Source organism: Acanthisitta chloris, unplaced genomic scaffold, assembly GCF_000695815.1.
Source record: "Acanthisitta chloris isolate BGI_N310 unplaced genomic scaffold, ASM69581v1 scaffold33088, whole genome shotgun sequence".
NCBI lineage: Eukaryota > Metazoa > Chordata > Aves > Passeriformes > Acanthisittidae > Acanthisitta > Acanthisitta chloris.
Window position 1 is genome coordinate 2,794 of NW_008688104.1, and position 11,459 is coordinate 14,252.

General features: G+C 42.2%; 1 protein-coding gene across 1 annotated transcript; it reads left to right on the forward strand.

The window, feature by feature from the left end:
* The first annotated feature begins 1,890 nt into the window (after positions 1-1,890).
* Positions 1,891-9,773, forward strand: LOC103808135 (glycerol-3-phosphate dehydrogenase 1-like protein). Its single transcript, XM_009080900.1, has 6 exons — positions 1,891-2,062; positions 4,333-4,473; positions 5,709-5,847; positions 7,872-7,984; positions 9,300-9,533; positions 9,663-9,773. Exons 1-6 carry the CDS (start codon positions 1,955-1,957, stop codon positions 9,771-9,773), a joined length of 846 nt encoding a protein of 281 aa, XP_009079148.1. The 5' UTR covers positions 1,891-1,954.
* The last annotated feature ends 1,686 nt before the right edge of the window (positions 9,774-11,459 follow it).

Below are 11,459 nucleotides of genomic sequence, written 5' to 3' on the forward strand. Positions count from 1 at the left end.
TTATCCTCCAAATCCTCATTCATCTAAAGAGAAACCAAAGGAAAACAGTGTCAGTTATGGAGCTACTGTTATGCCTGAGATAGCTTATCATTAGGTAAATAGCTGGGTGGCAACAGCCAAGCATGGTGGTAATGACAGCTCTGCCTAAAGATCAGATTTATCTACTGAGAGTTGCAAGCCCCATCCAGAATTTCAGCAGTTAGAGCTGGAGTCTGCATCTTTCAACAGGAAATCATATCTTCTTGGTACATAGCTAGAAATGCTATTTTTATGGATAGGCTTGAGGTCTAAGTTCATCATCCAGATCATGCTGGACAACCACAATGAATTTAGGTCTCAAGTTTATTAAAATTAATAAAAACCCCTTGTCTTATTAATATGCATTTCTTGTGCAGAGCCACAATTCATCCTCAGTTCAAGGTCTGATTGTGCTCAGGGCAGGAGAACCAGAATAGAATTTTATAAACAACAAGAATTTGTAATAAAACTTTATGCGTTTCAAAACAGCAGAACTCTTACAGTAAAGGTTCACCCCTAACACATTTCCCTAAATATTTTAAAGTAGCAAACCAAATCATCCCTTACAAAACAAAACAAAACCCCTAACCAAAAAGAAAAACCCAAAATCAAGGACAAAACCCCAAACTAACTAGCTAACTAACTAACTAACTAAAGCATTATGGCAGCTCAGGATGTAGCATATAGTCAACACTGAGCAAAGTGAAACCTGATCTCAGTAGGACTTCTTTATCATTAAAGATTTAGATTAAGCCCTTAGTCTTTTATTACTTATTGAGCAATTCAACCTTTTGTAAACCTCTTACATCAAAAATATGGGTGAGCCAGGGAGAACCAGTTACAAGGTGGGGTTTTTTTGAACCATTGACGGCACAGACCTACCTGGACTTGGATATTCTCAACTTTATCAGTTCCAGATAACATACCACAGCTAAATTCTGTTCATGCTCCTTGCTGCAGGTGTGTTACAAGTGGGTCAGAGGACAAGAGTGTTGCAGTTGGAGATTCTCTTTCAGCTGTGTCAGGCCAGCAATTCAAAGATTAAAGCAGCATTAAAATGGAGAGGGAATAAAGGAGTAAAAACAATCACCCCTCTTCCACATGTAATTTAAAGAGCAGTAAGGAATAGCTCCAATCTTTGGTGGGGAAGGGGATTCGATTCTCTCTTGCCAAAGAATCAAGGCTGCAGTGATGATGGGGAAATAAAATTATTGTCTGTCCTGATATTAAAAAATGCTCAGCTTGACTCAGGAAGAGTAAAGTGGATGGTTAAAATATGCTCACACTGCAAGTATTACAGATCGTGTTATGGTGATAATTAGAACAATAATAAAGAGGAACCATCAGGTTGAAGTGTTGTTTGTTCTTTTCCTGAGGATTTAGCTGTTACGTAAAATCGTTATTGCAACTGTTTGGTTATGGATAGGAAAGTGGGATACATCTATTTTAGATGAGATGCACGAAGACTGTCACTGCAAGCTCACTCAGCACTGCTTTACCACCTGAATTATTTTACATTTGTTGGTCTTCAAAAAAAACCAACACGATTATCTGAAGTTCAAGAGAGATTTTAATCCCAGACACTGGGATGGTACATCACACTCCTGCTCTGTAACCTTTGCTATGACCTCAGATCCATTATTACAGTTGTGTTTTCCTTGGTTCTCCTTTCTGTGTTTCTAAATTTGAGAGGCTTTTGATGGAAGGTAGCAGATAAAGCTTTCTGATCAATGCCTCAGGCACCCAAACAGCTTTATAGCACAGGACTTTTATGAGTTATGATGTTTAAAGTAACTTGTGTTTCCAATTCACAACAAAACTACTTTTTCCTTTTTAGTTATTTAATTTTTGGGGGTCTTTTTAAAGGGGATCAGCTATCGCAAGAATTATTGGCAAAAATGTCCAGAATTCCAGTAAATTTGATCCTACTGTCAAGATGTGGGTGTTTGAAGAGATCATCAATGGAAGAAAACTCTCAGAAATAATCAACCAGGATCATGAAAATGTTAAATATCTGCCTGGATACAAGATACCCCAAAATGTGGTAAGTTGAAGTATAATTTTTAAGAAGTCACTGCAATATTTTTGCAACATCTGGCAAAATTAAAACCAGGAAGGAACTTACTGCTTCATTCTGGTTTGTCACCTAACACAGTCTGATATTACTCCCTGGAATATAACTCACTGCTCTGATTTCTGCTTGTCTCGCATGTCACATGCAACTTCAAGCACCCAACTGTGCTGGTAACACACCATCCCTCTCTCTGGCAGAGATCAGCACAACTCTAGAAATGACAGGCAGAGATCTGTCTACCCAGAGCAGAGATATTTCAAACCTATGGCATCTTCTGGGGGAAAAAAAGGAAAGGTAGTGCTCTCCTTTCTTCTGAGAAGGGAATCGACAGCACAGCTAACAGCTGTGGCTTACAAGGGGATGAATAACGAGCTATCAGCTCATGCTGTAATTAATAGTGCTCTAAATTCCACAAAAATTACAAGGTATTTAATTTTCATGAACATTTAAAATGCCAAGTTATGCATCTCTACTTAAATTAATCAGCTTAGATAATTCACTGCTACTGAAGCAAGTGAGGTGAGGGGCTTTGGCTGTTCCAGATTTTGCCAAATGCCACTGTTTTGTGATTTAAAGAAAGCAGTGCCACATGTCTGGAAGAGCTGCAGTTGTAAAAGGAAGTTAAGATGCTGCATGGGGTGGGTCTCCTTGCTAGGAGAGTGGTTGTGTTTAATAGTCTCTTTAGTGCTGCTGTTGCGTATTTGCACTCCCAGTGTCTGAACTTGTAACTCAGGAGAACTCTGTGCCAACTGACTTGTCACTGTTATTTTTACAACCCTCCAGCAGATCAACAGGTTTGTCATCATCACTTGAGGTCAGCCTCACCCTGTCTAAAGTCTGAGGTTTCACCAGCAGAAATCAGCTGGTTGCAGTAGAGCCTGGAGGGACCCTCACACCACGATCTCTGACAGAAAATAAAAAACCCAAACAATCAAACTCACTTTTTCCTTGCGTTGCTCTGCAGCATTTTGGAGAGACAGGAGCACTGCCTGCACAGCACTTCCAGCCTCTGCCCAGCTTGTGCTTTGCTGCTTTCCCAGAGCAGCAGCTTGGCTGGCAGCAGCTCTGGTTCTCCTGCTGGGAATCCCAGTTGCTTAAGGCTGTGTGCTCCAAGGCTGCGTCCAAGAGTGATGTTTTCTCCAGTTGTAAACTGCTTGTGCTAGCAGGCTCAAATTCACCTGCAGTTGCCTCTGTAGCCTGGCTTGAATTGTGATTCTGAGTAACTGTAGTGTTTGGAGGAAGATACAGCTAGCTAGTTATTAAGCATGTTCTATAAGTTTTTGTAACTCTTGGTAAAGTTACTGTATATTTAAAACAAAGACACATGATGATCATCTCTGCCTTTTCATATAGTCTATTATTTATATTAGTTTTTAATAACATATAGAATCAACCACAGAATCACAGAATCAGCCAGGTTGGAAAGACCTCCAAGATCAAGTCCATCCCTACCATGGTTGCTAGACCATGGCACTAAGTGCCACATCTAGTCTCACTGTAAAAATCTCCAGGGACAGTGAACCCACCACCTCCCTGGGCAGCCCATTCCAATGCCTGATTAATCTCTCCAGGCTGACAGGGCTGTAGTTTCCCAGGTCCTCCTTACAACCCTTTTTGTGGATTGGTGTGACATTTGCCAACTTCCAATCATCTGGGACTCCCCAGTGAGCCAGGACTGTCGGTAAATGATGGAGAGCAGCTTGGCAAACTCTTCCGCCAGCTCCCTCATCACTCTGGGATATTATTATATAGTTTATTATTATTGATGTAGTTTATTACTGAATAGCTGTTGATATACAGAAACTAAAGACTGCCAGGAAAGGTTATGTCTCACCAGCCCAGTTTGCTCCCAAGCTTCCTGGTGCTACCACTTATTGCAGAAGAACCATATGGGGTTGCTCAGTATCTTCAGGAACCACCTCAAGAAGTTGACTTAGCAAAGGGACTTTCCAGGACACTGTAAGTTCAGAAAGTATATCATCTTCCCCAAACTATCCACCCAGGGCTGAGATAAGTTATAAAAAAAATTAAAAATAAATCCAAACCTAAAATAGTTCCACTGCTTTGGATATTTCAGAAGAGATTGGTAGGTGCTCACATGGAGAGCTGGTAGCTACGCCACAGGCCAGTTAAAACTAAGAACATTTGCACTGCATCTGCCATGGCTTTGGCAGGTTGGTATCTTGCAAGGACTGAGGATTCCTTCCTGGAGCTCATTTTGGTTGTCACTCTTGTCCCAGGTGGCTGTACCAGACGTGGCTGAAGCAGCAAACGGTGCAGATATTTTAGTGTTTGTTCTGCCACATCAATTTATTGGACGAATCTGTCAGCAGATTGCAGGACAGATCAAACCTGGGACATTTGGGATTTCCTTGATCAAGGTAAGTTGTCATCTCCACAATATCCAATCTGTATGGAGGAAATAAATAGCTTCAGCTTAAGGGTAGGAGCTCCAGCCTTCAGCTGCATGCTCTGCATAAACACAAGCCTTCCTTTCTGCAAGAGTTCAAACTCACACAACTCTGCCAGCTCTTCTGATGCTCTCCTGGCTGCAGAGAGTGAAGGATGGGGCAACCCAGCTGGGCTAAGAGTATTGGTCTTTGCCAGTCATCTTTAGCCTGGATCAGTTCCCACTTGGACCAGCATGGAGGTGAAAATGGGCAGAGGGAGAGCTGCATAAAGCTGGTGCTGCTTCCTAAAAGAATACTCAGCAGACTAGAGCCTCAACTAACTCTTGACTGAGAGCACTGAGTCGAAGTGCCTCTTCCAAGTACATGCTAAAGCTGTTCTTGGCAGCATTGAAACAGCACAATAACACTAATGATTTTGTAAAGCTGAAGAATTCCAATCTGGCATGAACTGAGGAATCTCTTTTTAAGGTTAGAGGTACCAGATTATCATAATCATGAAAGGAATTAATATTTTAAGAGAATGTCAAACTAAAAGCCAGAGGCAAAGCATAGGAATATAGTCCTACCACTTCTTCTTTTGATTGCAGTACAGGAAATATCCCATTTAAAATTGTAATGAAAGAAATGTAATTCAAGTTTTCAGACTGCAATACCAGCTCTTCCCCACTTTATATTTCCTCCCTGTAGAAATTTTCTCAAAAGCAGCAGTAAGCAGAGGAGAGGAAGGTGGGAGAGGAAGGAAATTCCTGCAAATTTACTATTTTCTTTAGATTAAAAAAAACCCCAAGACAGTTCAGTATACTCCTTAATACCAGAGAAGCATTCAGATTAATATTTGCAAAAAAAAGCCACTGCTTATAGGCTTAATTTAAAGGTCTAGTTACACACACACTACAGGAATTTAACAGAAAAGAAAAAAAACAGCATCAAGGAAAGAAAGATTCAGTTCAGCAGCACTGATGTGAGGCCTCATGCAGGGTTACCTCAAGTGTCACTCCTTCTCCCTGAACTTGCCTTGAATTTCAGTTACTGAAGTACAAACCCAGAGCATTTGTATTAATGGCTAACACTAGAGAATACAAGGGCCAAATGTTTCCAGTTAAAACCAGAGATCTGCAGGCAGTAGGACCCTTCTGCTTTACCTGCTCTGCTGCTGTTATTTTCCTATTCCAATACCTTGTCTTTGACTGTTTTCTTTTATTCAGGGGATCGATGAGGGCCCTGATGGACTGAAGCTCATCTCTGACCTCATTCGAGAGCAGCTGAAGATAGAAATCAGTGTGCTTATGGGGGCCAACATAGCCAAGGAAGTGGCTGATGAGAAGTTCTGTGAAACCACCATTGGTAACTATTGCAAAGAGTCACTTAGAGCTGCTAGCTGGGGTTTAATGTCACCTGTGGAGAAGCAGGGGGATGCAACAGGTCCCAGGTGGTTCCCAAGTGGAGCAGTGCCCACTGAGCTCCTTCAGGGAGGCAGCATTATTTCCAGGGAGTTTGGTGCTGGAAGGATCAGATTCAAACTGACAGTGGGTTTCAGTGATGAAAGCTAAGTTAATCCATTTTAAAAAATCACAGCTTAATCCTGTTTCTGTGGGAGTTGGAAAGAACCAACTTTTGTGTCTATAGAGCTCAGTACTAAGTATATTGGCAGTCAGTACACTGTACAGTCTAGATAGAGGTGTGTAATAAGCTCCTATGTGCTCACACTCCCCGAGGTGTATTTCTCCATCCCCAAATTTCTTTGTTTGGAAAAAACCCAGTAACATTCTGTTCCTCCCTCCCATTCAGACGGCTTGCCAAGACATGGCCTCAGATCCTCCTAGAACTGGGTCTGACCTGATTTGGAATATTCATCCCATGGTCCTTAAATCCCGTTTAAAGTCAGTCAAAATGAAAGTTACATCCTTCCATAGCTAGGGAAGGCAAAAGAAAAACTAATTTGTAAATATCAAGAAAGCTATAAAGTTAATGGAGAGCATCCAAAGGAAGGCAGTGAAGATAATGAAGGGCCTTGAGGTGAAGCCATAGGAGGAGCAGCTGAGGTCACTTGGTCTGTTTGGCCTGGAGAAGAGGAAACTGAGGGCAGACTTCATCACAGTATGTAGAAAAAAGGTTCTTCACTTGGAGTGTTTGGGCAGTGGAACAGCTCCTCAGGGCAGTGGTAACAGCACCAAGCTTGGCAGAGTTCAAGAGGTGTTTGGACAATGCTCTCAGGCACATGGTATGATTCTTGGGGATGTCCTGTGCAGGGCCAGGAGTTGGACTTCAGGATCCTCGTGGGTCCCTTCCAACTCTGAATTTTCTGTACTTCCATAAATTGTGTTGCAATAGTTCCATTGCCTTTCAAATGTTACAGTAATAGTGAAAACCATACCAGCTGGGCATTTGTTGCTGGCAGAGCAGCTAGCTGCGCAGATAGGACTAGACATGATTAGGAGAGTTGAGCAATATTAGTTTTCCTGGGGAGAATTTAGCTTCTGCTGGCCTGGTCTAAAGCCATGCTGTGATGATGACTGTGCAAAGAGCTTTGCCCCTTGTTTTTGTCCTCATGGAAAGCCATACAGCCCAGAAATAGCCACCTCAAAGAGAACTGGTAATGTGAAGAATGAGAAGAAAACCTAAAGTTTCTCATGAGATGAGGCAGAAAATCCCCAGCTATCAGTGTGGTGCCCCAGGTTAATAAAACTGACTGCTGAGCTCTCGCTGAAGGAAACCAAGCTACCTTGTATAAAACTCAAGTGAAACTCCATTCAAAAGTCTTTGCCCAGCTGGCCATGGGCTCTCTGGATCAAGCCAAACTTCAGCCCTTTTACCTTTCAGGGCTCTCCTCTCAACACCTAGGATGAGCACTGTAATGACATGATACATGATCTCTGTAGAACTGGTAGGAAGAAGCTTCCAGCAGTGCACACATTCAACTTCATCATCTGTGGATCCCACTGAAACTGAGAATTAATTGGGCAGGAATCATTTGTGCCCCATAATGGTACTTAGGAGTAACATGGGTTTACATTTTCGAAGCAGAAATTATACCACTGTGTTGCAGAAAGTGATCTGTAAATAATACCTCTTGCAAGGTCTGTGGTTGTACAAGATTTCTCAGGCAGGAAGCTCCATTAGGGGCTAGTTTTAAGCTCTTTAAAGTGTTATCAAGAGGTGTTGGTTAATGCCCTGGGGCTTGCCTACATTGAACACTGGCTCTCAGCAGCAGGAGCTGCTGTCCCAGCATGTCTGGTTGGGCAGCACCCAGTAACTGAGGTCACAAACCCTGCAGTGGGTCCTGGGACCTTATTTCAGGTTAAGGCTAAGTGTGTGTACTCTGAAACACTGCAAAAAAACACTCGAATTTTCATCCTTCCTCCCCACAGGGTGCAAAAATGAAAGACAAGGGGAAATCTTTAAAGAATTGATGCAGACCCCCAATTTCAGGATTACTGTGGTGCTTGACTCCGATACAGTGGAGCTTTGTGGAGCCTTAAAAGTAAGTGTTTTCGAGCCAAAATGTTTTATTAGGGCCAAATTATACCCTCACCTGAGTCTTCTGTAAGCCACGGGGTCTAATCTGAGTCCTCTCTCCATGTGATTAAATGAGTGCAGACAAGATGTGTAGTTCATGTGCCAGTTTTCCAAGCAGGGAAAATTTACTTTAAATTGTAACTGCTGGCTAAGCATTTCAAGACAGTTATATTTTTATCTTTATTTTACCAGAGGCACCTCTGCTTCTGAGGGCAGAATTTGGACCAGTGTGTTGTCTTGTCTGTGTGTTGTGAGCATAAGGAACTAAGACTCTTACTACACTTACTATTTTCATGGTTCAAGTGCTAATCTGCCAGAAATTTCACATCAGAAGCAATTCTGTGTATTTTTTATACATTCAGTCATTTATACTTCAATAATTCCCCTTTCCTTGGAGGAGGTGGGATTACTGGCTAAGGAAGAATTACATACCAAAGAAAAGTGTCTTCACATACAAAACCAAACCCCCTGGATTTTGCTTTTGGCCACAGACTAGAACTGGGGGCAGGAGCAAAGGTGACGGAGGTTGTTTCTGCTCTGTGAGAAATCATTGCTCTTCTTGAAATCATTGCTTTGGTATTGCCTTTGCTAAAAAAGACTAAAAAATAAATATCTGCACTGGGGTATGTATGTGTCTGGAGCAAACATGTCAATGGCAGCACTAGGTGAAATATTTCTCATGGGGACTTACTTAGGAGCTGGGAATTGGGAGGTGGGAAGGGAGGTGTGCAGAACTATGGTGAGGAGCTGTGAAGATGTTTGGGATCCTGAGAGATTTGGTTAGAGCTGTAGAAAAGGGCAATTCTACTTATCATTTTTGCAGGCGAAACCAAAATTTGACTACTGCAGCATGTACGTAGAACCTACATCTGCTTGAATCAGAGACCCACACAGAAAACCTAGAAAGGCATCAAACACTCTGTGTGGGATATTTTAAATAGTTGAATAGAAAGGTCAGTGAGTCTTGAGTTGGAACTAGCAGAAAACAAAACGTTAATTGGACACAGGCTGTGATTCAATATTTCTGTATAAAACAAGCCCCTTTGATACTGAATAACAGTATAATCATTAAAATCTTCTAGAAGTCCATAAATTTTTTCAACACTAACTATCTGACCCCTTTCTTTGTAAGACAAACTCATGGCCATGGGAAATTGAACCTAGTTCTGATGAAGACAGACTTGTGGGATTTTCTGAAAGCTTAGTGCAGGCTGCTGACTTGCACACCTTGCCTGACCATTTCCTTCCCTCCTCTTTGTGTCTCCCTGAACTCTCCTCAGAACATCGTGGCCGTGGGCGCTGGGTTCTGCGACGGCCTCAGCTTCGGCGACAACACCAAGGCAGCAGTTATACGCCTGGGCCTGATGGAAATGGTGGCCTTTACCAAGATGTTCTGCAAGGGACCAGTGTCAATAGCCACGTTTTTGGAGAGCTGTGGTGTGGCTGATCTAATCACTACCTGCTACGGGGGACGCAACAGGAAAGTAGCAGAAGCCTTTGCTCGTACAGGAAAAGTAAGGAGGGTTTTGAAATGCTTTACACTAACGCATGAAGAAATCCTTCTATGTTTTACAGAGGCATCATTAGTTGTTTACCTTCTTGGTAACTGCTCTGATCCAAGTAATCAGTCTTCTCTCTTCTAGTCCATTGAGGAACTGGAAAATGAGATGCTGAATGGTCAAAAGCTGCAAGGTCCTCAGACCTCAGCCGAAGTCTACAAGATTCTGAAACAGAAAAATATGCTTCATAAGTAAGTGCTTTGATTTAAAGAAACAACAGGAAGTTACAAGGGATTCACAGCCTCCTTAACAGTACTTGTGTTTCATTATCCTGTCATTTCTGCATCAACTGCTTTCTACATCTTGGGCTTGACTCCACATTGTCATGGTCAGTAGAAGGGGATGAAGGCTGAGCAGTGTTAGAAGAAACAAGCCACAAACATGTAGGAAACAAAAGAGATAATAATGTAAAGGAGCCTCTCAGGCATCCCCATGCCCCAAACAAGACTGAAGAGAGAGAGTCAGCTTGCAGATGTGATCTATGGGCCAAAGGGTTTCTTGCTCTCAGTGTGAACCTTAACTTGGTAATCGCAGCACAAAATTCATGAGCATATTCCTAATCAAGAATTTTTAGATGCATTGAATAAGTAATATGTGCTGATATCACTGCTTTGGTACCAGAAATAATGCTGAGATAAAAAGTACTTCTAGTTGTTTGGGATGATGTATGATTATTTATCATTTGAAACCTTTGTCTCAGCTTACACAACAGAAAAGCTAAACTTCCTTCCATCCCATTCCCTCTCATACATTAGCAGTACTGAGAGGTCAAACACCACTAATGAATGTTTTAAAAACCCAAACCTATTAGAATTAGATACAGAAGATTCATGTGGCTTTATCTTTCAAAAACGAGAGAGAAAAAGAAAGCTCACTTTGACAGGATGTGAACTTTAAATCACAACTTGATCTAATAATTATCCTATAATTGCACCTAGTTACATGCTCAGCTCCAAGTCATTCAGTGGACTAATTTTTTACCACACAATGACTAAGACAGCTTGTAAAAGGAAAAGAATCCTTTCAGCCAGGAAAAGAAAATCATTGGACATTTTCATTCTTTTTAGCCCTTTAGATGTCAGTAATGACTGCACATAACGTGCATTTTGCACACAGCAGGAAAAAAAGAGGATATGCAATTCGAGATTGTTTTTGTATAAAAAATATTGGATAGGAATTTTATCTCCAGAACTGTCTGTCACTCCCAAGATTTGCCCCTAGCTCTTAACTGCCCTCTGCAAACTTCCAGTAAAGGCACCTCCAAGTTAAAATTATATTGTAAAGAGAAAGAATTTATTTCCACTTTCCCAGGATTCCACTTTCAATATGAATTGTGGGCTGCATCAAAAGGAGTGTGGCCAGCAGGTCAAAAGAGGTGATTCTTCCCCTCTGCTCTCGTGAGACCCACCTGGAATACTATGTGCAGTTCTGGTGTCCTCAGCATAAGGAGATAGAACTGTTGGAACAAGTCCAGAGGAGGCCATGAAGTTCATAAGAGGACTGGAGCATCTCCCCTATGAGGACAGGCTAAGGGAGGCTGGGGCTGTTCAGCCTGGAGAAGACTGCATGGAGACCTCATAGCGACTTTTCAATACCTGAAGGGGCTACAGGGGAGCCAGAGAGGGACTCTGTTAGGAACTGCAATGATAGGACAAGGGGTAATGGGTTCAAACTGAAGGAGGGGAAGTTTAGGTTAGATATCAGAAAAAAGTTTTTTACTCTAAGGGTGGTGAGACACTGGCACAGGTTGCCCAGGGATGTGGTGGCTGCCTCAACCTTGGCAGTGTTCAGGACCAAACTGGATGAGTTTTTGAGCAACCTGATCTAGTGAGGAGGTCTCCCTGCCCATGGGGGGGGGGGGTTGGGACTAGCTGATCTGTA

Coding starts and splice junctions, on each gene's coding strand:
- LOC103808135 (XM_009080900.1), top strand. CDS start 1,955: ATGTGGGTGTTTGAAGAGATCATCAATGGAAGAAAACTCTCAGAAATA. Junction 2,063..4,332: donor ACAAGATACCCCAAAATGTG/GTAAGTTGAAGT, acceptor CTCTTGTCCCAG/GTGGCTGTACCAGACGTGGC. Junction 7,985..9,299: donor AGCTTTGTGGAGCCTTAAAA/GTAAGTGTTTTC, acceptor AACTCTCCTCAG/AACATCGTGGCCGTGGGCGC.